This window comes from Sarcophilus harrisii, chromosome 6 (assembly GCF_902635505.1).
Source record: "Sarcophilus harrisii chromosome 6, mSarHar1.11, whole genome shotgun sequence".
In the NCBI taxonomy this organism is placed as follows: Eukaryota; Metazoa; Chordata; class Mammalia; order Dasyuromorphia; family Dasyuridae; genus Sarcophilus; species Sarcophilus harrisii.
This window is the reverse complement of record NC_045431.1, coordinates 179,945,036-179,969,468: the sequence shown is the minus strand read 5'-3', so window position 1 is coordinate 179,969,468 and position 24,433 is coordinate 179,945,036. Positions and strand designations below refer to the sequence as shown.

General features: G+C 45.1%; 1 protein-coding gene across 2 annotated transcripts in view; it reads left to right on the top strand.

The window, feature by feature from the left end:
* The window catches only part of PRAG1 (PEAK1 related, kinase-activating pseudokinase 1), a 140,757-nt gene extending 116,625 nt beyond the window's left edge, over positions 1-24,132 (top strand). For both annotated transcript variants that reach the window (XM_031943821.1, XM_023506585.2), the window contains exons 4-6: positions 4,524-4,684; positions 17,022-17,662; positions 22,858-24,132. In XM_031943821.1, coding sequence (XP_031799681.1) covers positions 4,524-4,684; positions 17,022-17,662; positions 22,858-23,817 — 1,762 coding nt within the window. In that variant the 3' untranslated portion in view covers positions 23,818-24,132. The remainder of the gene's footprint in view (positions 1-4,523; positions 4,685-17,021; positions 17,663-22,857) is intronic.
* The last annotated feature ends 301 nt before the right edge of the window (positions 24,133-24,433 follow it).

The following is a 24,433-nucleotide window of genomic DNA, read 5'->3' as shown; positions in this document are numbered from 1 at the left end:
AATTTAAAGGTGAATAAATGTCATTCCTGATCAGCAAAATATCAGCTCAGATTATCATGATAAGGTAGAGAGGACTTCCTTCCAAGTGACCTGATAAGTTTAAAAAATGTCCCCATTTTACAGATGAAGAAACTGAGGGTCAGAGATCACAGTCCTGCAGCTGAACAAGATAAGCTTGTCTTTACATGAGTAAATTGACCATTATAAGGAGAGAAGACTGAGGCCCTGAGGAATATTATATAGCTAGCATGTTTCACTTGAGGCAAAGAATGGCCTAGTCAAAAAAAATATATATCTGAGAGGGGAAGACCTGACTCCTAATAACTTAACCAGGAGAGAGGGCTTCTACCATTCTGTGCTCCCTACCTCTCCAGTCTCAATCTGGCTTTTCCCCCAAAACAAACCTCAGAGATCTGCCCCCAAAATACAAAGCGACCCAGGACTTCTGAAGCCAGAGCCAGTGTTCTCTCTTCTTGATATGTCTAAGATCCAAAGCTAGTTAAGTCTGAGCCTGGAAATATAAAATACAGAATGAATGAATAAATGAGCATTTCTTAAATGGCTTCAGGCTAAGCCTGAAGTTCTCCCCAAAGGCAAAGCAGCCCTTGTCCCCAAGGAGCTTACAGATGGTGGTCTGGGAGGGTACATGGGGCTTTTGAGAAGTAGATTGGCACATTGCCCCATCTAAGCCAGAGCTGATTTGGTTACCGTTTATGGTCCAGGAGGTTATGGAGGAGGAGAGCAGAATAAAGGGAAGACTTGCCAGATCTTTCCTTTATGAGAACCAAAACCCACTTTCTTTCCTGTTGCTCACTCTGCTTCTACTGTCCACCAATCCCATCTCACAAGCCCATGAGATCAAAGCCTGTTTTGCTTTTGTCTTGTGTCAGCACACAGTCAGCACTTAACAAATGCTCATCAAGTTGGATTGAGATCTATCCAGGTAGGAAATGGGTTACCCTCCTTGGGGGAGTGAGGGTGAGTAATGGCTCTCTGGGGGCTTCACGTAAAGCCCATGTGATTGCCCATTGGGCAGCTTATAGCAAGGATTTTTCTTCAGGTACTGATTGGACTAGAGGGAGTCCCCAAAGTTCCCATCATATCTGATGTTCGGTGTTTCTGTGAACATTTCCTTCCCCTTGCAACAAAGAGAGTCACATTTTACCTCCCTATCCCCACCCCTATACCCAGAGTTTTAGCCCGGAAAAGAGACCGGTCCCCTTCTCCCCCACTTCCCCCTCACACTTATGCACACACATTTGCCTTGTCCCTATTTCTCAGGTCCTGAGCTCGCCCCCCTCCTTCCAGTTGGAGCCCCATGTGCTAAGGAGTGTCCTACTCGGGGAGTGTCCTAAAGTCGGGGAGGAACAAATGACTGGGAAAGATCCTAGTGCAGGGACAGAGAAGGAGTCCAGCACAGTGGACAAGCAGGGCACCCAGAGAATCTTTCCACCCACAGGCACTTTGCCTGCACCGATCCCCTTGTGAGGGTGGCAGACGTGAGCAGCTAGCTCAGTTACGTGCCCTGTCTGGACAAGACTATCTCTTCACATGGAGCTTTTAGTGTGTGCCCTGCAGACCCCTGTGGAAGAGCGGACCAGCTCTGCTCTGCTGAATCCAGGTCTGGTTATCCCCCCCAGGAAGGGCCAGCTGTGTGAAGGGCCAGAGGGAATTGGTGGCTCTGCTCCTGCCACCAAATAACCTCATGGAGACCCCCTTCAGAGGGCTTGTGAGAAGGCAGCGGATAGCCAGTGGTTGTGGACGCACTTAATCACCTTTTCCCCCATAGTGAGGCTCAGGTATTGTTCCTTATGCTTGGTATCTCCCCTCTCTGAGGTGCCATGTCAGCTGACCCCCTCACTGCTTGCCCAGGTAGTCAGGTCTGTCCTGTGGCTTCACCTGGCAGCCACCCCCTTGATGTGCTCACTGTCTGCTCTCTGATTGCTTTCAAATGATCGGTGTTGAGTGATACAGAGATGACGCCAAGAGGCAATGGCAGGGGTGACAACCAGGGATGACTCTGTCTTCTACTGGGGGGGAAACAAACTTTCCTTGTTGGAAAATCTTTCCAGATCTCTTCCATTTTTTTTTTTTTTTTTTTTTTTGTCCTTCTACCATCACCCTCAAAGGCAGAGCTGGGTCTCTCCTCAGTCCTTCCTTAAATGACTTTTGTCCTCTGCTTCTGTTCCCATCTGCTTTAGGAAGTGATATTTCTTAGAGTTCTTCACCATCCCTCTCAGTAAAACTTCACAAATATATTTTTATTCTAAAGCAGTGATTCCTCTGAAGGTCACATGGAAAGGGAGCAATGGGACAGTTAAATGGCACAGTGGATAGAGTCAGTTTAAACTTCTATATGGCATCATTGCTTTGGGCATCTGTCCTTTGCACATCCGTATCCTGTTTCTTCTTTCAGTAGGTCAGGATGGACTCGCTTTAGCAATATTTTGCACCTTGTTCTCACCTTTGAATTCTCTCTGTGAGATTTGTAGTAATTTTGATCTTTGTTTTAAAAGTCTAAAGGGAAGGAAACATGCATTCAACTATGTATACAGACAAGCTGTGTGCAGGATAATTTGGAGGGTGAGAGGAGGTGAGAAGTGAGGGGCTCTAGCTAAAGGGAATTTGGAAAGAATCCTTCTAGAAGGCAGACGTGAAAGGAGCCAGGGAAGCTGGCAGGAAGAGAGCACTGTAGTATGGGCACAGCCAGGTAGAATGTCTAGGTCCTTCTCTAATTCCTTTATGTGTCTTTTCAAGGAGAATCTGTGAATTCTGTGTCCAACTTTTTTTTTCTGATACCATTTATTGTGAGATTGTCAAGGACATGAATCAGTTCCTACCCTGTGTTATGCCATAGAAGTATTGACAGGGCACTGGACTCAGGAAGCTATAGGTACTATCAATGACAGCCCCCAGTGACAAGTTCCCTGATTCCAGACCAGAGGCAGTCAAGTCTAACCTTCATATTTAAGTGAAAATAGGTATAGAGAGGTGAAGCCATATAGTGAAAAAAGCAGGATTCAAACTTATAACTAATCAGCAAAGTCAAATAAAGTCATTGGCCCTGTCCCGACAAGGTAGCATCCTTCATTACGAACCTCCATTCTCGTGAATCTTTCAGACTAGTTTGTTTTTACAATGTTGTTGTCATTGTATAGATCAAGCCTTCTTTTTTTGGGGGGGGGTCCTTTGTTTTTTAAGGCAGTTGAGTATAAGTTATTTCCCCAAGATTACATAGCTAGTAAGTGTTTAAGTGTCCTTATCTGGAATTGAACTCAGGTTCATAGATCAAAGCTTCTTAAACTGTAGATCTCAATCCTACTAAATGTGGGGTCAGGAAATTATGATTTATTATCAATAAATGTTTGATTTGTATACTGATATTATATGCTTATATAACTGGGATTACATAAAAATTTCTTGGGCAAGAAGGGATTGAGAGAGGGAAAAGTTCAATAAGCCCTGGTATAGATAGTTCTCTTGGTTCTGCTCACTTCTCTCTGCATCAGTTCATTCAAGTCTTCCCAGATTTCTCTGAAACCATCTCCTTTGTCATTTGTAGGAATCAATGATACACTATCACAGTATGATGTGACCACAATTTATTTGTTTGATCATAATTTATTCAGCCATTTTGCAACAAATGGGTTTGATTTCCAGTTTTGTGCTATTACAAAAAGATGCAAAACTTTGCTTCTGCCCTTGTGTTGGTCAGCTCCTTTCTCTGGGACCTCAGGGTCAAGCAAGAGGGTAACATTCGTCCAGACCCCTTCTAATCCTACACTCTTCCTTTTGTTTTGGTCTAATCATACTGGTATTTGTTCTTTGACCCCCTCATGACCCTGAGCTCTCTTTGAGCACCAGAAAGGCTTGACAGGAGATCTTGAACAAGGCATTTGACTTTGGGTGACAAACAGGTCCTGCTCTTGCTGTACTGTGTGAAGGGCAATGGGTTCAGTCACTGCATTATAGGAAGGATCATTAAAGGGATGCTTCCCTAGTATATAGAAAGGGAAGCAGCACTTCCAAAAAGCCTCCCAGGCTCAATCCAGCCCAGATCATGTCAAAGTCACTTTGCTTTCATGGAGGACAGTGTTACTGATCTGTAGAGGAGAAGATTTCTGTGGAGAGATCTTGCCTCAGTTTAGCAAAGCTTTTGATAAATATATCAGGATTCTTGTGGAAGGGGAGCTATCTTCAGAGGCCTGAAGGGTCATTGTTCAAGGAAGGGATTTCACTTGGTCTGTCTGACACAATTTAAAGCAAAAGGGAGAATGTCCAAGGCATAAATTTAAACCTGATGCAAGGGGGGAAAACCCCCAACCATTTCCCAATGAGGGAACTTCCCTGGAGGGGAAGGGTCTGCCTTGGGAGGGGATGCTGGCTCCCTCCTGGGGGATCTCCAGGATTGTTGGGGACGATGTATGAGTGAGTTGAGTCCCTTCTTCCACTGCAGTTCCATGACTCCATCCTGGGCTCCCTCTTCTTACCAAGCACTCATTCCGCTGACTTCTTCTTTCCAGGCATCTTCTGAGAATGAACAAGAGCAGCTCTGATCTGGAGCAGGCCAGCCTTGGCTTGGCAGAGAGCCTCAGCCCTTCTGGGTTCAGCGGCATCCATGTTCACTTCACCACTGGCTCCACAGACAGCCTGACCTCTGATTCCCAGACCTGCAGCGACGGAGGTGAGCTACCTGCAAGCACATCCAGATGGCTCTGGTTCTCCCCCTCCTACAGGGCAGGGCCAGCTGTCCTAAACAAGCAGACCAATTCTGACCTACAGAAGAGGGGAGGGAGGATGCCTGGGAAACTGGGCTTTACCCACTTACTCAGGAGAGCTGGGAACTAGGACCACCAAACTGGAGCACGTTGACTGGATAGACTTGTTTAACCCCTTCTCCCTCTCTGAGAAGCACTCTGTAAATGGGTCTGTGTGTGTGTGTGTGTGTGTGTGTGTGTATATATGTTGGGAGGGGGGGGGGGCGGTCAAGGATATCCCTTAGGAAAGTAGCATAATTCTGGAATCCAAGAAGTTCAAATTCTCCCTTGATGTGGGTGAACTTGGATAAGTCACTTTCCTATAAACTATATAGTTTATTTAATATTTATATAGTAAATTTAATAATATTAAATATGTACATAGGATGTCTTTTCTTGGACAAATAATTAGTATTAATATAAAATAATATTTATATAATGCTGCTTCCCTTCTAGAGAGGTTGTGAGGAAGGTGCTCAGGGAGTAGCCAGTGGGCTGGATTGGAACTCTGGAGGGTATGGGGCTCAGCTGTTCTATCATTCCTCATTGCAAACATCAACAAAGCTTTAGTGACTACTCGTGAAGAGGCCGGTTGGCTGGGTGCTGATCAGCCTCCAGAGTATACAGACTAGCTGCCCCCAGAATGAGCTTGGCCAGTATTCCCTCTGTACCTTCTGGGGCAGGGGAGCCTCACTGACCTGTCTTATCATGAGCTGCAGGGAAGACATAAGAAAAGGGTTTCCTCCTGAATATGGCCAGCTCTCTAGCTATAATGTCCAGCTAGTTTAGCCAAAATCTGTCCATCCTTGAGATGAGGTCTGATGGGTTCTGAAATGGAATTATGGCAGTAAAGCGGCTGGCCAGGCTTTGAGCCTCCCTCACTGCCGGCTCTCTTTGTCTCTCTTTGATGGTGTTTGAGGCCATTTCTGAAGGACTGACCACTTTGGAGAGAAACTAAACGAGGGGGCCGGAAGCTGGACTGCAGAGAGTTACAAGGAGACCAAAGGGAAAGGAAGTAGAGATATCCATCGGAGATGTCTTTTTGGGGAGCTTTGCCACAAAGGGTGGAAGAGATGGAGGATGACATAGGATGATAGTTATCAGGGATGGGGGGATTAAGGAGGGGAGTTTGAAGATGGAGAATGCATGGGCCCATTTGTAGGCAGGAGGGAAGAGCCGGCAGACAGGAAGAGATTAGTGAGAGAGTGGGGATGATGGAGAAGAAGAGATGCAATGGGGTCATTTGTACATGTAGAGGGGTTAGCCTTAGCAAGGAGAAGAGAGACAGGGGTGAAGAAGGGGAGCGTGGCAGGAGACCTATGAGTGGTGGGAGATGCAGAGCAGAGGAGAAGAGAGGACTTTTAGAGAATGGCTTCCAGTTTTTCAGTAAAATTCGAGACAAATTTCTCAGCTGAAACTTATGGTGGATGGGGGAGCCATGGGAGAAGAATGAAAAGATTTGAAAAAGCTGCTGGCGTGGAGAGATGGGTGGTTATTAGGGAGGAATGCCACAGGGCACAGTTGAAGGCGTGGAACATCAATTTGTTGTGAATGTAGCTCAGCTTTGTGATTTCTTCCAGCTTCATTTAGCAGCAGGTGAACATGAGCAAAAGTGGCAGATGCTGGGAATGGTCAGTGCTGAGGCTGGCTCAGAAAGGAGGATGATATAATGCGGGAGCCTGGGGTTTGAGAAAAAAGGATAATGTCAAGGGGTCAGTTACTCTGAGTCTTCCTGGGGGCCAGGTAGATCTTGTTATACTTGTGTCAAGCAGATGTGGTTTTTTTCTTCTTTTTTTTTTATTATGGTTTTTTATTTTCAAAACATGCATGGATAATTTTTCAGCACTGACCCCTGCAAAACCTTGTGTTCCAAAATTTCCCCTCCCTTCTCCCCAACCCCTCCCTTAGATGACAAGTAATCCAATACATGTTAAACATGTTAAAAAATATATGTTAAATCCAATATATGTATACATAGTTATACAATTATCGTGTAAGCAGATTTTTTTCTAATGCTTAAAAAATAACCTTAGAGGGAATAGAATCCCCTTCATGTTACATGAGGAAACAGGTCCAGAGAAAAAGAGCACAGAATAGCACAGCTAGCTATGAGGAATCCTAGGAAAACAGCCATTCATTTCCCAATAGATGAGTAATTTAAAGACATGATTAAACATTTCTTCAAGTCTTATAACTACCTGAAAGAATGCTCCAAATCACTAGTAATAAGAAAAATCCAAATCAAGGTAGTTGGCAGAAATGGAGGGAAGGATGGCAATAGTTGATATTGGAGAAGTTGTGGAAGAATGGGCACACTAATACATTGTTGGTGGAGTTGTAAATGTAGGGAAATATTTTGGAAAGCGATTTGGAATATGCAAATAGAGTAATACTTGACTTGAATTAAAAGAAGTGAGAGATTGCCTGTATGGGTGGGAAGGGAGAACAAGCCCAGGGATAGCCAGTGACAAACGGGTATTATAGGAAATCTTACATATTTATACATCCACAGTAATATGAATAGTGATGTTCAAAAGGAAGGTTAGTGGGATTAGGGGAGGAAGATAAAGAGATCTAAATTGGACATGTTGAGTTTGAGATATCTCTGCTACACTCAGTCTGAAGGGTCCAAGACAGTTGATGATGCAGAATTCAAGTACAGGAAGGAGATTAGGGTTTGTGTATAATTATTTCAAAGACATCTGACTAGAAATGGGAGGTGAGGTTCCTTATTATCAGATGATAATTAGCCCATAGGAGCTAATAAGGTCACAAAAAAGAAAGGAAAGGTTCAGGATAGGGTCCTAATATATCACCAATAGGGAATGATAGATGGTGACATCTGTACCAGGAATAGAGGCGGGAGCCAGTAGAGAACAGTTACAATAAGCCAGAAAGTATCAGGAGCAAAGGGTGATGGATGGTGTCCAGGGATCTGGGAGGTCAGGAAGGAGCCACCATCCCTGTCCCAATGCATCATGCCACCCACAGCCAGAGGGCTGTGCTCAGCGTAGGAAAGGCTGAAGAGAACTGGACAGTTCTAAGGAAGGGCAGCCAGGGTGGTCAATGAGGAGCCTGTCCTAGGATTGGTGCAAGGAGTTGGCTGGGAGGAGAGAAGGCCTAAAGGGCCTGGGAGCTGTCTTGAGATGTTTGATGGGCTGTCACTTAGAGGAAGAAGTCTTGCTTAGTTCCAGAGGACAGAATGCAGGGGGAGTCATCAGGAAAATCTTCCTGACACTCACAATAGTCCCCAAGAGAAATGATTGGGCTTGGGGCGGGGGGGGCTGAAGAATATATTACTCACCCCCTTGTGCCTGTACTGTGCTCAGAAATAGGGCTTCAGAGCCCCAAACCATAATGCCTGCCATCCCCTGTTGGGTGTGTGGGGGTACAGCCCCAGCAGCTCAGAAATGAGAGGAGAGGGCTCAGTGCTGAGGAGGGGGCTCTCCTGAGGGACAAGGCCGGCTCCCATCTCCTCCAGCAGACTATCCTCTCAATGATCAATCAGTGTTAGATAGGGAATCAGGAAGAGCCGAGGTGACACTAATTGCATGACCCCAGACAAGCCGTGCCATTTCTTTCTGTTTCCTCCTCTACAAAATGGGCTTACAATTATTGTTATTGTAGGCTCCAGAGTGCTCCCCTGTGTGAGGGGCTTTTGCCATTGTGCTTTAGAACCGTGAGCAGTGAGAATGGACCTGTGACTTCACCAACAGGCAATTCTTGTGAAAGGGAGTCATAGTGTTCATTGCCTAAACCAGGAGACCGGTCCAGCCTAGGCCCAACCCCGGTGCATCTGTCCGGCAGGCTTGTCTCTCCTCCGTGGGCTCCTTCCTGCCTCCTGCCCCAAGCACGACCGGTGCTCCCTCATCCCTCCCTTCCCGACCCTGCTTGGGTCTATCCCTTCATGTATCACCCCACAGCTTTCCTCGCTTCCACAAACTTCCCCTCCTTTCTCTCCTAACTCCTTACAATCTGGCTTCCATCCTCATCCTCTCACCAAATCTACTCTTTCCAACGTTACCAATGGGTTCTTTTTGGGGAGGAGGGCTGGGGGGGCTTCTAGGGTCACACAGTGAGTATCTTGTGTCTGAGATCAGGTTTGAATTTGGGTCCTCCTGCCTCTAGGGCCAGTGCTCACTGCCCCACTTAGCTGTCCCACCAGTGAGCTCTTAAAGGCTGAATGAAGGGCTTTGCCCCCTGCTTCTTCATAACTTCTTTGCAGCCATTGGCAGGGTTCATGGCTGCTCCTGGATACTTCCTTCCCTCTGAGTCAAAAGGACATGGTCTCTCCTGCTTCTCCTCCTACCTCTCTGACTGCTCCTTCTTGATCTCCTGGCTTGGTTCATCCATATCCCTCATTCACAGGGCACACCTCCCTACCCTCTGGGCCCTCTTCTCTGATTTTGCCTTTTTTCATCAAATCTCTCCATCAGAAATGACCTCAGTGGTCGAATAGTCCAAACAAGACCCTAAAAGGGAACCCCTATGAGAACACACCTGACAAATGTGCAGCTATCAAGGAAGAGCATCCCTCTCTCTCTCCTGCCCGTAACAGGCTACTCCCCACTGGGACAACTCTAAGAGTTACAAAGTTCTCCTGACATCTGTCCTAAGTTGGCTTTTTTGCCGCTTGAACCCACTGCTCCCGGCTCTGTTCTCTGTGGCCAAGCAAAACCAATCCGCTGTCTTCTCCCCATGATGTCTATCCCTCTATCTTCCCCAGCTAAGCCCAGTTACTCTAGCCCATTCTCATTTGAAATGGACTCCACCACCCTAGCTGCCTTGCCTAACTTGTGGCACATAGAACTGAACCCATTATCCAGATAAGATCTGATGAGAGAAAAAAGACATTGTAGTCATCACATTCCTATTCCTGGGAGCTCTCTTAATACAGTTTTTGTTTTTTAGCTGCCAAATCACACTCAGACTGCTGATTCACATTGAGCTTGCAGTCTACTAAAACTCTCAATTGTTTAAAAAAAAAAGAAGAAGAATTCTAATTTGCTATTTATTTTTAGCATTCATTTAAAAATTTTTTTTGAGTTCCAAATTTCTTCACTTCCTCCTACCCTTCTCCCACTTATTGAGAAGGCAAGAAATATGAGATCAATCGTATGTGTGAAATCACACAAAACATATTTCCACATTAGCCATGTTGCCAAAAAAAAAAAAAAGAAGAAGAAAAATAAAGTAAAAAAAATTTGTTTCAATCTGTACTGAATTCATCAGATCTCTCTCTGGATGAGAATAGCAGCATTCACAGCTGATCATCACACAAATGTTGCTGTCGCTGTGTACAGTGTTCTGATTCTGCTCACTTCACTTTGCCAGGTTTTTCAGAAATCTGCTCATCGTTTCTTATAGCACAATAGTGTTCCATCACAATCATAAACTGCAGTTTGTTTAGCCATTCCCCAATTGGTCAACATCCCCCTCAATTTCCAATTCTTTGCCACTACAAAAAGAGCTACTATAAATATTTTTTTTTTTTATCTTTTTGGAATATAGACCTAGTAATGGTATTACTAGATCAATAGGTTTACACAGTTTTATAATCTTTTGGGCCTAGTTCCAAATTACTCGCTAGAATGGTCCCAAAATATTTTGCAAATACTGCCTATCTACACCATCCCCATCTTATATTTTGTGCTAATGAATTTTTGATCCAAGTGTGAAACTTTACATTTATCCCAATTTAATTTCATCTTCTTAGATTCAGCCCAATGTACTTGCCTGTCAAGCAAGGTTCTTTTCTATCTTGATTCTGCCATCTACTTTCTTAGCTCACCTTACTAATTTTCTGTCATCTGCACATCCCACATCTCAGCAAAATAAAATAAAATAAAATAAAGAAAAGAAGGAAAAAAAAAAAAAAGAATAGAATAGAAAGGAGCAAGCAAGATTCCTAGAATACTCCACTGGAGACTTCCTGCCTCATTGACATGGAAGCCTTAACACAGACTTCTGGATGCATCTAATTGTATTATTTTCTCACCTTCTCTTCTATAAGAGTAATGTCAGGTTCTTATCAAAAGCTTTGCCTAATTCTACATCACTTATCCATGCCATTCCCCTCTTCTACTAATTTAAATTAATCTAATTTCTAATTTATTTTTTTTTCTGAGGCACTTGGGGCTAAGTGACTTGCCCAGGGTCACACAGCCAGGAAGTGTTAAGCATCTGAGGTTAGATTTGATCTCTGGTCCTCCTGACTTCAGGGCTGGTGTCTAATCTAAATTTAATAAATTTAGCAACTAGGTTGACACAGTAGGTAAATTACCACTCTTGGAGTCAAGAAAACCTAAATTTAAATCCTGCCTCAGATACTTAGAAGTCATGTGACCCTGGGTAAATTATTTTACTCTTTGCCTCAGTTTCCTTTTCTGTAAAAATGAGGTTAATAATAACACCTTCCAGAGTGATTGTGAAGACCAAATGAGAATGTGTACACACACACACACATTTTGCAAACCTTCAAAGTGCTATATAGATGTTAGCTATATTTCCACTCCTTCTGTTATTGTCCACTTGTATTTTTGTTTTCCTTCTCAGATTATTTTTACCTTATTTTTTCTTGTGCAGCAAGATAACTGAGTAAATATGTATACATATATTGTATTTAACATATACTGTAACATATTTAACATGTATTGGACTACTTATCATCTGAGGGAAGAGGTAGGGGGAAGGAGGAGAAAAGTTGGAACAGAAGGTTTTGCAATTGTCAATGCTGAAAAATTACCCATGCATATGTCTTGAAAATAAAAAGTAAAATTTAAAAGAAAGAAAAGAAATAAAAAAATAAATGTTAGCTATTATCCTTAACTATTATTAATGCTGGCACAAAAAAAGGAAAAAAAAGTGGCTCAGATGGTATGCCATATGCTTGATGAAGAAAGCCTGGGTTCTTGGTTTCCTTCCTAGATATTCTTCAGCAATTTCTTTAATTATTGGCTCTGGAATGCTCACTCTAAGCTCAATCAAGCTCTCTGCCCCATCCTTATTTAATAATAATAGCTAGTATTGATATTGTGCTTCTTCTGTACCAGGCACCTTAAAAATATTATCTATTCTCTTCCATTTCTGAAAGTAGGGCCAAGTAGGGCCATATTTGCCCTTGCCTTTTCCTTTTCTGTGACCTTTCACAGATCTATAACGATGAACCATTTCTTCCATCAGGGCTAGAAAAAACGGGCAGCTCAGAGGACATCACCTTCCATCCTGGCTGTGCAGGAAGCCATATTTGTATTGAATCTTCTCCCTTTGGCCAGTCAGTAAATCATTATCCACCCCAGGGCCCAGATCCCAGCTCCTAGTCCTCCTCTGGCCCTCCTCTGGCCCCAGCGTACCTAAGAAATACCTTTTTCTATCACTGACTTCCCCATGCAGCCACTTGGGCACAACCCTCCCAAAACCATGCTCACCCATTTATTTTCTCTCACCTGGCCTTGCTTCTATTCCCTTTTAGCAGCTTTTTAGTAGCTTAACTAGCCAATTAAATATTTTCCCCCTTCCAGCACAGTTCATTCAGTTCAGTTGTTCATCCATATACTCATTCATTCATTCATTCACTTAAACTACTTATTTATGTAAGGATGTAATTACAAATGCCTACAGGGCCCTTAGGACAGTAAAAATCACCGAGAGTGATACCGAAGAATAGTAAAACTGGTCCCTTCTACTTGGAGAGAGACCAAGACCTATACACAGGAAATAGTTGAGTAACAATGCAAGGCATTGTGTGACTTGGAGCTAAAAGGGGAAAGGGAGGGAGGAGCCAGACATCCAGGGCTCTTTGGGGGCTCACTGAGCTCTGTGGGCATGGAGTTATTATGTATGTAGTTCAGACGCCTGTGCAAGGTCTCTCCCCCACCCCTTAACCATTCCCTTCCGAATTTAACACCCCTGACCTTTTTTTTTTTTTTTAACTTCCTTTTTTAAAAATTCCAAATATCAAATGCCAAACGAGATAAGCATTTCCACATACAAAACAGAGCCAGAATAGAGGACTGAACTTCTGCATCCTAAGAAGACAACAAAATCAACATTATTTTACAGTTATCCTGCTTGGCTTGTCTGGTTTTTTAAAACCAGACTTTCCTCCTGTTCTGTTCAGAGTATTTATAAAAATCCTTTCAATAACCCTCTTATCTTCTTCTTCTTTTTTAAATGTATTTTGGTAACCCTATCCGTAGTTCCTCTTCTGTTTGTTTTCAAATTGGTTGTTCAGAGCTTGTATTTCTTCCTTTGGGAACTGCCTTTTTATATCCTATGACCATTTACCAATTAGAGCACAGCTTTTAGGCTTATGTATTTGAACCCGTGCCTTAGATATCCTGGAAATGAGACCTTTATCACAGAAACTTGTTGCAAAAAAATTTTCCCCAGTTAACTTTCACACATAATTTTAACTGCATTATTTTTGTTTATGTAAAATAGTTTTATCTTCTGATTTTCCTTGTTTGGTCTTGAACTCTTTCCCTAACATAGATCTTCCCTACCGCTCGTAGTTTGCTGATAATGAGTTGCTTCTTTTTTCCTACAATTCTTTTTAAAATCTAAATTAGTTGGTGACCTCTCTGTAGTTGATGAGCCCAGGTAATAATTCCTAATGTATATTATTATAATATACACGTGACAACTTCACAATGGCCATTCTCTTTGCCAAAAGGTAGGTTTGTTTAAGGGAAATGGTTACAGACAAAATAGAAGGTAAAATAAGCACCAGGAATGGCAAATATGAAATGGAGTTGGGAGAGCATTTAGTTAGCAAGGAAAAGACAAATTCCCCAGGGAAACTCACAATTAACCAGGAGAAGGGAAATATTCCATGAGGTGGGAGTAAATCATTGACTGGCAGGTTAGATTTATAAAGGATTTTAGTAGACTAGCCAGTTAGCTAGAGTAAAAAGAAAGACACCATTAAAGGGAAGGCACTGTGGGGAGGGAGGGGGAGAGAGAGAGACAGAGAGAGACACACACACACACACACAGAGAGAGAGAGAGAGAGAGAGAGAGAGAGAGAGAGAGAGAGAGAGAGATTCTTTGAAAAATCAGGCAAGTTTTAAGGCTGGAACTCAAAGGGGGAGGGATCAAGGAGCCAGATGGGATCCCCTGGCAGACCAGATCCCAGACTTGTCTAAAGATTTGCTAATCAATAGCTGAAAGGTTGTTTAAAGATGCACACAGGTTGTGGGATATACAATGGAGGTTGATAAAAGTTCCATTCTCACAATCACTCTATACAAACAGGATAGTCTAGGAATTGCTTATATCTGATGGTAGCCAGATGGACTTCTTTCTAACTAAGTCCCCATCAGCCACCCTGGTCTTTTCAAACAAATCTCACCTAGTCTCCTCATTGCAATTAATGATTTTGTGTTCAGAATGTCATTCTTTGGTATCCTCATCCTTCCTAGGCTGATATACCTTATGCTCTTTTAGCCCTTCACAGCTTCCTTAACCTTTCTCTGAATCCTTTGAATTAAATCTCCTTTCCAAAACCTAAGTTGCCTGTCAGACCAATCCCAGATTTCCAATGCAAATTCTAGAAAGGAGTGCTTAATCCTTTTCCTTCTCTTCCCATCATTTCTCTCTATTCTCTCGAGGTTCCCATCATTTCTGTCTACTCAGTTGTTCTTTATATGTCCTGGAAATGCATAATAGCTACTTCATTTTGGTAGAGAGAAATGTCCAGCAGTGTGGATAATTGAGGTCACTATTCATTCCAGTTTATAATCTTTTTACCCAAATATCTCATTTCTTCTTTTTGCCTGAGTAGTGCTGCAGTATACTCCATTGACTAAGTTACTTGGTTCTCTCTCCTTTAACCATCATCCAAATGCTCTCCTATATGCTTTCCTGAGTCCTGGATCTCCTCTTGTGAGCTCATTGTCTTAGTACACAATGCTGCCCAGCTCCCACCTCTTTGTAGCCATTCTCTTTCTTTTGAAGAACACATACCTATCCAATGGACATGTTGAAATCATGGCTTTCATCCACCAATTCTCAGGGAAGGAGGTCCAAATTCTGCTTTCCCATGGCCAAACTTACCCCCTCCATAGAGAATCCTGCTCTCCCTACTTCAAAAAGATCTTTAAATCCCTTTGTCTGCTCTGGTTGTCTGGCCAACCTTTCCTTCCCAACAAAGGCCAGCTCTCCTTCCTCCAATTCATGTCCCTTCTTTTCCCACCCCAGCCCCACCTCTGCTTTAGGGATCCTTCATTATTCCTAGCAGTGTGGAAAGTGAAGACTACCCTCAGAGTCCCCTTTCCTTCTCCCATCCTTCCTTGTCACTTGCCTCAGCCTGAGATACAGATAATGGCATTTTCCATCGTGATGATTTTCACCCTTGTTCTGTGATCGGTAATCACCTGTGACCCTCGCCCTCTAGTTAAGTCCTATATAGCCAGTTATCACCTCCTAAGAGTCTCAGTTTCTTCTCCTCATTCTGTCCTGCTTCGTAGCCCTCATGTATCTTCCCGTCCTTTGTCCTGGTTTGCCATCTGTCCACCTCCCACTGGCTCTATTTTCCTATCTCATCATGTGCCTTATCTTTGCTTTGCCTTGTCTTGCTAACTGCTTTTCTCCTTTTGCCTGACTCTTCCTCCAAAGGACTTGCTCCCCTCCCTAATCTTCCTTGATATTGTTGTCCATGAGAACAGATCCCAAAACCTGAAATAGTTTAAGAAAAAAATTTATGAGGTTATTATCGAATTTGAAAAAAGAAAGGGAAAGGAAAGGGAAAGAGAAAGAGAAGGGGAAAGTGAAGGGGAAAGGAAAGGGAAGAGAAAAGAAAGGGAAAGGGAATGAGAAAGGAAAGGGAAGGGGATATGACTGTGAAAGTTTTATTTTATATAGGGTTTACTCATTTAAGTAAAGTCACCAAGAGGGCGACTTGACCAAAACACAAGCTCGAGCAAACACCGTCACAAGTCCTGGATGTGGTGACCCCCAAACAAGAATGATTCGGATGCTTCCAAAAATGGGGGCAACCCAAAATACCTTGTAATCTTCTCTAATATCCCTAGGGAGGTACAAGGTCAGATGATATAGGGTTAGATTGGAACAGCAAAATAATTTTTCTGAGCAAAATGATTGATCATTTTTCCTACAATATTTTTAGTCACCCTCCTCTGCTCCATTCCCTAAAAGCTCACTCTCCTCAGGCAGCTGACTCTAGCTTCCTCTCTTTGAGTCTACAGCATTGACTACCCTTTTGAGGTAGATGTTCCCCCCAAATCTCCAACTCAATCTGTCCAAAAGAGTTCATTATTTTAAAAAAAAACCTCAAACCCCTGATTTCAGAAAAGCCTGGAAAGACTTTTCACTAAGTGAAAGTGAGCAGAACCAAAAGAACATAATATACACAGCAACAAGAAGTGGCTCTTTTCAACAATGAGGTGATTCAGGCTAATTTCATTAGGCTTGTAATGCAGAGAGCCAACCACATCCAGAGAAAGAACTACCGGGACAGAATGTGGATCAAAGCAGAGCAGTTTCATCTTTTTTGGTTGCTGTTTGTTTGCTTCCTTTTTTCTCATTTTTCCGCTTTTGATCTGATCTTTTCTTGTGCAGCTTAAGTGTAGAAATATGTTTAGAAGAATTACTCATGTTTAATCTATATTGGATTACTTACTGTCAAGAGGTGGGGAGAAAGGGAGAAAGAGGGAGAACATTTTGGAACACAAGGTTTTGCAAGGGTGAATATTGAAAACTATCTTTTCATGTCTTGTGGAAAATAAAAATTATTATTTTTTTAAAAGCCATCCCTTGGGGCAGCTAGATAGCATCACTGACAGCACTAGATAACATTTGACAGAGCTGTGGCTCCGGGCAAGTAACTTAGCCTCAGTTGTTTCTCAAGACAAAAAAAAAGCCTTGGGGCAGTTAGATAGCACAATAGATAGAGCCCTGGTCCTGGAGTCTAGAGAAACTGAATCTGAATGTGGCTCCAGATCTTAACATTTGTTTGCTGTGTGATTCTGGGCAAGTCACTTAACCCCATTGCTTCTCAAGAAAAAAAACAAACTTTCTGGGTATTTTATCACTGTCTTTGTATGTATTACACTCCTGTTTTCAGGACATTTGTCCCTTGGTCCTCCTCTGCTCCCCTGGCATGGTGCAGCTCCCCGCCCCCTTCCTTTGTCAGGGAGACAGGGTCTCCCTCCTGCTGCTGGAACCCATAGCCCAGCCTGGCACCCCCCTCCCCCACTGACCCAGCACCACACTTAGGGTGATGATTTTGCTCTTTTGTTTCAGGGCTTTGTTGTGAGCCGGCCCCCTGCCCTTCCCCCTTCCCTCCAGCGGGCTCCACGGGGCACCCCTCAGAGGATGGCTCTCCACGTGGGTCCCTGCAGCCCCCTCCGCTGCCCCAGAAGAAAACAGTCAGCCGAGCCGCGTCCTCCCCCGACGGCCTCTTCCTGGCCCAGGGCTCCCCAGGCCGCTGCACCACAAGCCCCAGGCTGAACCCCAGCCACTCGGAAACGAACATCTGCTACCCCGAGGAGTCTCGCTTCGCTGGGCTGGGGGGCCGCGCCAGGGGCCCAGAGGCCCAGCTGCAGGGGTCCCAGGGCTTCTCCCCCTCCTCCTCCCAGCTGAGCGTGTCCAGCCAGACCTCGGCCTGCAGCGGCCAGCAGCAGCCCCACAGCCTCCTCAGCAGCATCACCAGTAAGGAGGCCACGTACACCAAGCTCAGCGGCCTCTACGCCCAGTCCCTGGTGCGCCTGGCTGCCAGGTGCGAGCGCCACTTCATGGGCAGCCAGGCCACGGAGCCCCACTTCAACGAGAACAGCTGGTCCCTCTTCAAGCTGACGTGCAACAAGCCTTGCTGCGACTCGGGAGATGCCGTCTATTACGGCGCCACCTGCTCCGAGGACCCCTCCCGGCCGTACGCTGTGAAGGTACATCCCTCCCACTGGGCGGGCCGGACTCTCGGCCGGCTCAGATGGAGGCCCCTGGGCCATGGGTGGTCAGCATGGAAGAGATGGTAGGGATCTGTCACAGATGAGGGCAGTGGACACAAGCTCCAGGACAGACCCAGGGGCAGATGGGAGGGAGCAACAGGAAATGAGACCATGATCCTAGTAAACCCTGGGGCCTGGGAGATGAGATGTGAAGCAGGAGTGGGGGGGGAGGGGGGGAGAGGGAAGGCCATGGCAGCAGCATGAGGGCCCGAGCCTGAGGGCTCACTGTCAGGAGCAGGGAGGGGGGATGGACGGTGGCAGGGACAATCTGAGGATCTGGGGCGGGCGGAAAGAAAGCTACACCAGAAGCTCATGCTCCAGCTGAGATAAAAAAAAGCCCAAAGAGGGGCAGCTAGGTGGCGCAGGGATAGAGCACTGGCCCTGAAGTCAGGAGGACCTGAGTTCAAATCCAACCTCAGACACTTAACACTTCCTAGCTGTGTGACCCTGGGCAAGTCACTTAATCCCAATTGGCTCAGGGGGGAAAAAAAGGCCCAAAGAAAATCCAAAGATTCCTCTAGAAGAGTACAGAATCTGGCTAGGAGGGAGCTGACAGGAGAACCTGGAGTGTGAGAACTAGGCTCTCTGCAGTACCATAGGGTTTCCCTGAATGCAGTAGCTGGGAAGGGACTTGTTCAGAAGACAGGAGATGAGTGAAGAGGCAGCCTGACTCCTGGATCCCTCCCTCTGTCCTCAGTACCCCAAGGGTGATCTTGAGCAAGGTCTCATCTCAGGGGCCCAGGTCCCACAAGAGCAGCTACATACCCATACTTGCCAACTGTGCCCACCTTGTAGACAAAATCACCAGCCAGAGACAAAGCCTTGAGGCTCTTCTGTCATTCACATGGTCATTCAGGTCTGTTTGGTTTTGCCCACATTTATTCTGCCCACCTCCATGGAACAAAAAAAAAGGGGGGGGAGACAAAGACCAGACATCCACTTCTTCACTTCAGTAGCTGTGTCCAAAGGTTTATGTCTCCTGCAATTCTCGCCAGTCAAGAAGCATTTATTAAGCTCCCACTGTGTGCCAAACCTGTGCTCAGTACTGAGAGTACAAACAAAAAATATCAACAGCCCCTGCCCTTGGGGCATTCATAGAACTTCTCCCTCATTTTAAAAATAGATGATTTGTATTGTTTTTCTTGCTGTGTTCTTTGGCCCACTAGCCATCCATCGAAGCCCAAGGTTCCCTATCTCTAGGGGACTCACAGTGCTTTATAATCTCTAAGGGATGTGTATTTGTCAACAAAAATGAGGCAGGGAGGTAAGCATTATGAGGAGGCCCTCACCTCTCTTTGTTTAATAAAAATATGTACTCTGAACTTAACAAACACAAATCCAAAATAGAACAGAAAGAGGATTTCACAAAAAACTAGTAGAGCAGATCTTAGTCACCACACACACACACACACACACACACACACACACAGAACTGCTTCTCTTTCAATCAATTTAGTATTTAAATTCCAGTCTGCTCTTACCTGTCCATTTTGCTCTGGACTTCCTATATTCTCTTTTATGCTATTTTTCTTTAAATGCCGTTCTTTCTTTTTTGGGGGGAAACAAAGTATTAGCCCTCTCACCCTATCTTCCAAGCTATCTTCCAAATTAATGGGGCCTGATTTCAGAATTCTTTCACTATCTTTGAGAATGTTTCTTATTCCATTTCCTGAAATGAAATAGTTACATCCTTGCATGTAGTTTGGAGCTAGGCCTAAAATCTGTATATTTCTCCTTGTTGCTTTCCTTTCCAGACCTGTCATTTTTTTTTTTTTTTTCTGTTTCCATGCCAAGTATTTTCCCATCTGCTCTTGTTTTAGCCATTCCTTCTTCTAGGGAATTAATTCTGGTTTCCTCAGATCCATCATTTGATCTTTTCCATAGATATTTCTACATATTGTTTGATTCTACATTATTCTCCATTTCTTTCTTTGGCAAATTTCATTTCTCCTTCCAATTTCTTCCATGTGTTGACTAACTAGTTTATTATCAGCAGAAAATTTTGGTCTTATTTCTGGTATTTTATTAATGTCGTTTAGTTTTCTTTTGTTATTTTTTCCCCAGCTCCTTTGTAGCCATGTTTTTTTTCATTGGGTCAGAGCTCTTTTGTTCATTTTTTTTTAAAAAGCATTTTTAAAGGAACCTGCTATAACGGAAAGAGTGCTGAATTTAGCATTCAAGGAGCTACCTATCTATGTGGTTCTGGGCCAGCAGCTGTTACACTTCCTGGGCTTTAGATTTTCCATCTTGGGGGTATATGAAGGGAAACTCTAGAATCTCCAAAGTGGTATATCTCCAGCTTTCCAACTCTCCTCCTCTCTGGTAGTTTAGCTTGGATGTTTCTATTGCATTTTTGAGGGGACTATTAAGAAGCTCAGCTCTTAAGACTTCTCAGTCCTCTCAGAAGTTTTTCTCTATTTAACCCCCTATGATTTTTTAAGTAGTATTTTATTTTTCCAAATACATGCAAAGATAGTTTTCAATATTCATCTTTGCCAAACCTTGAGTTTCAAATTTTTTCCCTCCTTTCTTCTCCTCTTTCCCCAAGACAGCAAGCAATCTGATATAGGCTAAACATGTACAGTTCTTCTAAACATATTTCCGTATTTGTCACGCTATGGAAGAAATCAGATCAAAAGAGGAAAGAGAACAACAAAAAAAGCAAACAAAAACAACAAAAAGGTGAAAATACTGTGATTTGAACCACACTTTATTTCCATAATTCTCTTTCTGGGTGTAGATGGCTCTCTCCATCACAAGTCTATTGGAATTGCCTTGAATCTCCTCATTGTTGACAAGAGCCAAGTTCATCACAGTTGGTCAGCCTTTTTTTTTTTTTTTTTTTTTTTTTTTTTGAGACATTTATGATAGCGTTGGACAAATGAGAGACAACCTAGTTAGGATGTCAGAAAACCTGAACTGGGAATCCCTGACATATCTACTTTGACTTAGATGATAGAGAACCTAGGTATCCTGAGGGCTGCTCTATTCCCTCTCCCTGAGAGCAAAACCTTTAAGTCCCACTTCTCTCCAAATGACAGTTATCCTCCAAACTGGAAAAAGGCTTATCTGTCCCCATCAGCTCCCAAGAAGGCAAAAGGACAACTTTTACCTGGGAGCTGGCAAGGAATAGCCCAGGATTGCCATTGCTGGCCCATTTCCAAGGTTTTGTTCGTGGTTAATTAAGGAGGTATAAACATGAGCACAGCTAAAACCCGGGTGCTTCCCAAGGGAACCCAAGTGCATTTTGGGAATTTTTGGCCCTGGCTAGAACCAGTAAATATGAGAAGACAGCCTTTGTATTAACATTTGCATGATGCTTGAATGTTCACAAAATAAATTCATGACCTCATTTAAGCAAGAACCCTCTAGGAGTTTTAACCAAGGTCCCTAATGTTACATATAATTGTGTAATATAGATATTATTATTATTTATTATTCTCATTTTGCAGGAAATGAAACTTAGTCTCAGAGAGTTTGCATATCTTAACCAGTGTTACACAGTTACTGTCAAAGCTAGAATTTTTTCTGGCTCCAAGTCACTTTTGGATTTTGAGACCACTCTTTCCACAACCCCCCTCTCTCTGTCTCTATCTTTTTCTTTGCATCTGTGTCTCTCTCCCAAAAGTCTCCCTTTTTTACTCATTCTCAGTTTAGGTTTCATGGGAGAAGTCATCCGGATACAGATTCCTGTTTAGAAGGAGGAAAAAAACTTTTTTTTTTTTTTTTTTTTTTTGCTGAGGCATTTGGGGTTAAGTGACTTGCCCAAGGTCACACAGTTAGGACGTGTTAAGTGTCTGAGGTCAAATTTGAACTCAGGTCCTCCTGACATCAGGTCTGGGGGGGAAAAAAACAAAACTTTTAATTGGTGTCTGGGACCTCTCACTCCAAGGGAGAAAGCACAAACTGGAAAAGGGGACTTAAGTCAATGGAGTCACAATGAGTTAAGACACAAATGTACAGAGTAACAAGTCAAAAGGAGCAACTGATCTGCTCATGAATCAACAAGATAAGCTTATAGGGAAAAGACACTTCTCCAAATTCTCCAACTGATTAATATTGAAAATTGCTTGTTTCTATTAACATGTAAGGAAATATCAGAATATTTGCTTTAGAACCCAGGATGTGAATCAATAAAGAAGTGAGCCAGTAGCAGCTATAGAGTGACATCATTGGCTGTCAGTGAGGGCACACACAGTAGTACCACCTGCCACATTCTACCCTGCTCCTCCATATGGGGACCCAACACCCCTCAACCCATTACACACAGCAGCTTATACCTGGATTTCTTTTTTTCTTAGAGAAATATTTTAACAGATACTATGCAAACAAATATGAGGTCAGGAAAAGTCTGGAACTATCTAGCACATCCTAGTCCCAACAAGTATAGATTCTGCCACCCTGATCTGAGTCCCACTCCAAGTGGTTATATTAATCAAATTTTTACTGCCTATTTCCACTGGACCTTTTACATTTTTTTTAAAAATTAATTTTTAATTTTTTTCTATTATCATTTTTATGTAATTATAAATACAAATGTCCCGCCCCCCCCCCCCCCCAATGGCCCAGAAGATCCCACAAGGTACATAGAGCTTTAGAGAAGGAGCCTTGCGAACATGTGGCCCTGCTGCTGTCTGTCTGCTCTAAGGCTGCAGGGTCCATCACGTCTCCAAATTGGTAACGGAAGCATGACCGTAGTTGATGGACCCCTTGCCCAGTGTACTGCTGCAGAGGCAGGCTTCCATCCAGTCTCTGAGCTCTACTCTTCAGTCAGGATTGGGAGCCAGTGTCAGGATGGGGGGCCAGCTGGAGGTGAGGCAAGCCTCCTCACCTGCCCAGGAATCGCAAGTTATTTTGATCCCAGGAGCGCTACACAACCTGCTTTGTGGAGAGGGGAGCTTAGGATCCCAAGAGTTTAGAGCTCATCAGATCGGCCACTTCTTTTACAAATGGACAAACTGAGGCTGGGGGGAGTAGGGGGGAAAGACAGGGCTGAGCTTCTGTTGTGGAAGCGCTTGGCTAGGGCAGCCCTCGTGTCTTTCAGGGGAGGAATCTGGGCGCCAGAGAGCTCCTGGGCCCGGGCCCAGCCACGGAACCGGCCGCCCTGACTTCTCTCTTCTTTCTTCCCGTAGATCTGCAAAATGCCCGTGTCCAAGGGGGCTTCTTACTGTGCCCTGTCGGTGCCGGTTCACTTCAACCTGCAGCAGGACTGTGGCCACTTCGTAGCCTCGGTGCCGTCCAGCATGCTGCCGTCTCCCGAAGAGCCCCAGGACCAGGACTGTGTGGTGGTGATCACGCGGGAGGTGCCGCGGCAGACGGCGGCGGACTTCGTGCGGGACTCTGCCTCCCGCCACTGGACCGAGCCCGAGGCTTACGAGCGGCGGGTGTGCCTGCTGCTGCTGCAGCTGTGCCAGGGGCTGGAGAGCCTCAAGGAGCATGGCATCACGCACCGGGCGCTGTGCCTGGAGAACCTGCTGCTGGCGCCCTGCCCGGGGGCCTCCCCGGGGGACCAGCCTCTCCCCCGCCTCATCATCAGCAACTTCCTGCAGGCCCGGCAGCAGGCCCGGGGCGGCACCTGGGGGACTGACGAGCAGCAGAGGAGGACCCAGGCGCGCCTGGCCCCGGAGATCCTGGCGGCCGCCCAGTACAAGAAGTTCGACGAGTTCCAGACGGGCATCCTCATTTACGAGCTGCTGCACCAGCCCAACCCCTTCGAGGAGCGCACCCAGCTTCAGCAGCAGGACTACCGCGCCGAGGACCTGCCTCCCCTGCCCGCGCTGTCCCTCTACTCGGCCGGCCTGCAGCGGCTGGCCCACCGGCTGCTCGAGGCCGACCCCATCAAGCGGCTACACATCGCGGAGGCCAGGCGCGCCCTGCAGTGCCTGCTGTGGGGGCCGCGCCACGAGCTGCTGCAGGGCCCGCTGCAGAACTGGCTGCACATGAAGCGCGCGCTGCTCATGATGAAGCTGGCCGAGAAGGCGCTGGACGACGGCGCCGCCGTGGAGCTTGAGGACTGGCTCTGCTGCCAGTACCTGGCGTCGGCGGAGCCCGGGGCTCTGCTGCAGACGCTGAGACTGCTGCAGCCCCTGTGACCACCCCGGAGCGTGCACATGCGCAGGAGGGCGGCCGAAGTGGGTCCCACCCCCACAGGCCCCAGAGTGTGCCCCCCACACACACACAGTCACTCCTGTCCACTCTGTTAATGGTAATGTCCACTCTGGGGCCTGCAGACTCCTCTCACATCACACAGCCGGGCGTGGTGGGGACTGGCCACCCGCCCTCCTCCTGTCCCTCATGGACAGCACAGAGCTGTGGCCCCTACCTAGGCACCTCCACAGCGGAAGGGACCTCCATGGCGACCCCCTGTTGTTTGTTTGTTTTTTTAATGGAACTTTTATTTCATTCTACCTTTTAAAATTAATGAGTCTTTATTTTCCCCACTGAGGAAAAAAAATGAAAAAAAAGGAAGTGAGGCTTTGGGAATGATTGCACCATCAGGCTGAGCCTGGAGCAGGATTGGCCATCTCCAGAATGTGGAGCTCCTTCAGGCTTAGTTCTCTGTCAGGGGTCACCGGCGGTGGGCTTCTTCCTGGGTCCTCTGGAGTTATCAAAACCCTCATTTACAGATGAGAAAACAGGCCCAGGGGGGACTTGCTCAGATTACCCAGGTGATTAGTGGCAAAACTGGGATTCAGATCCAAGTCCTTC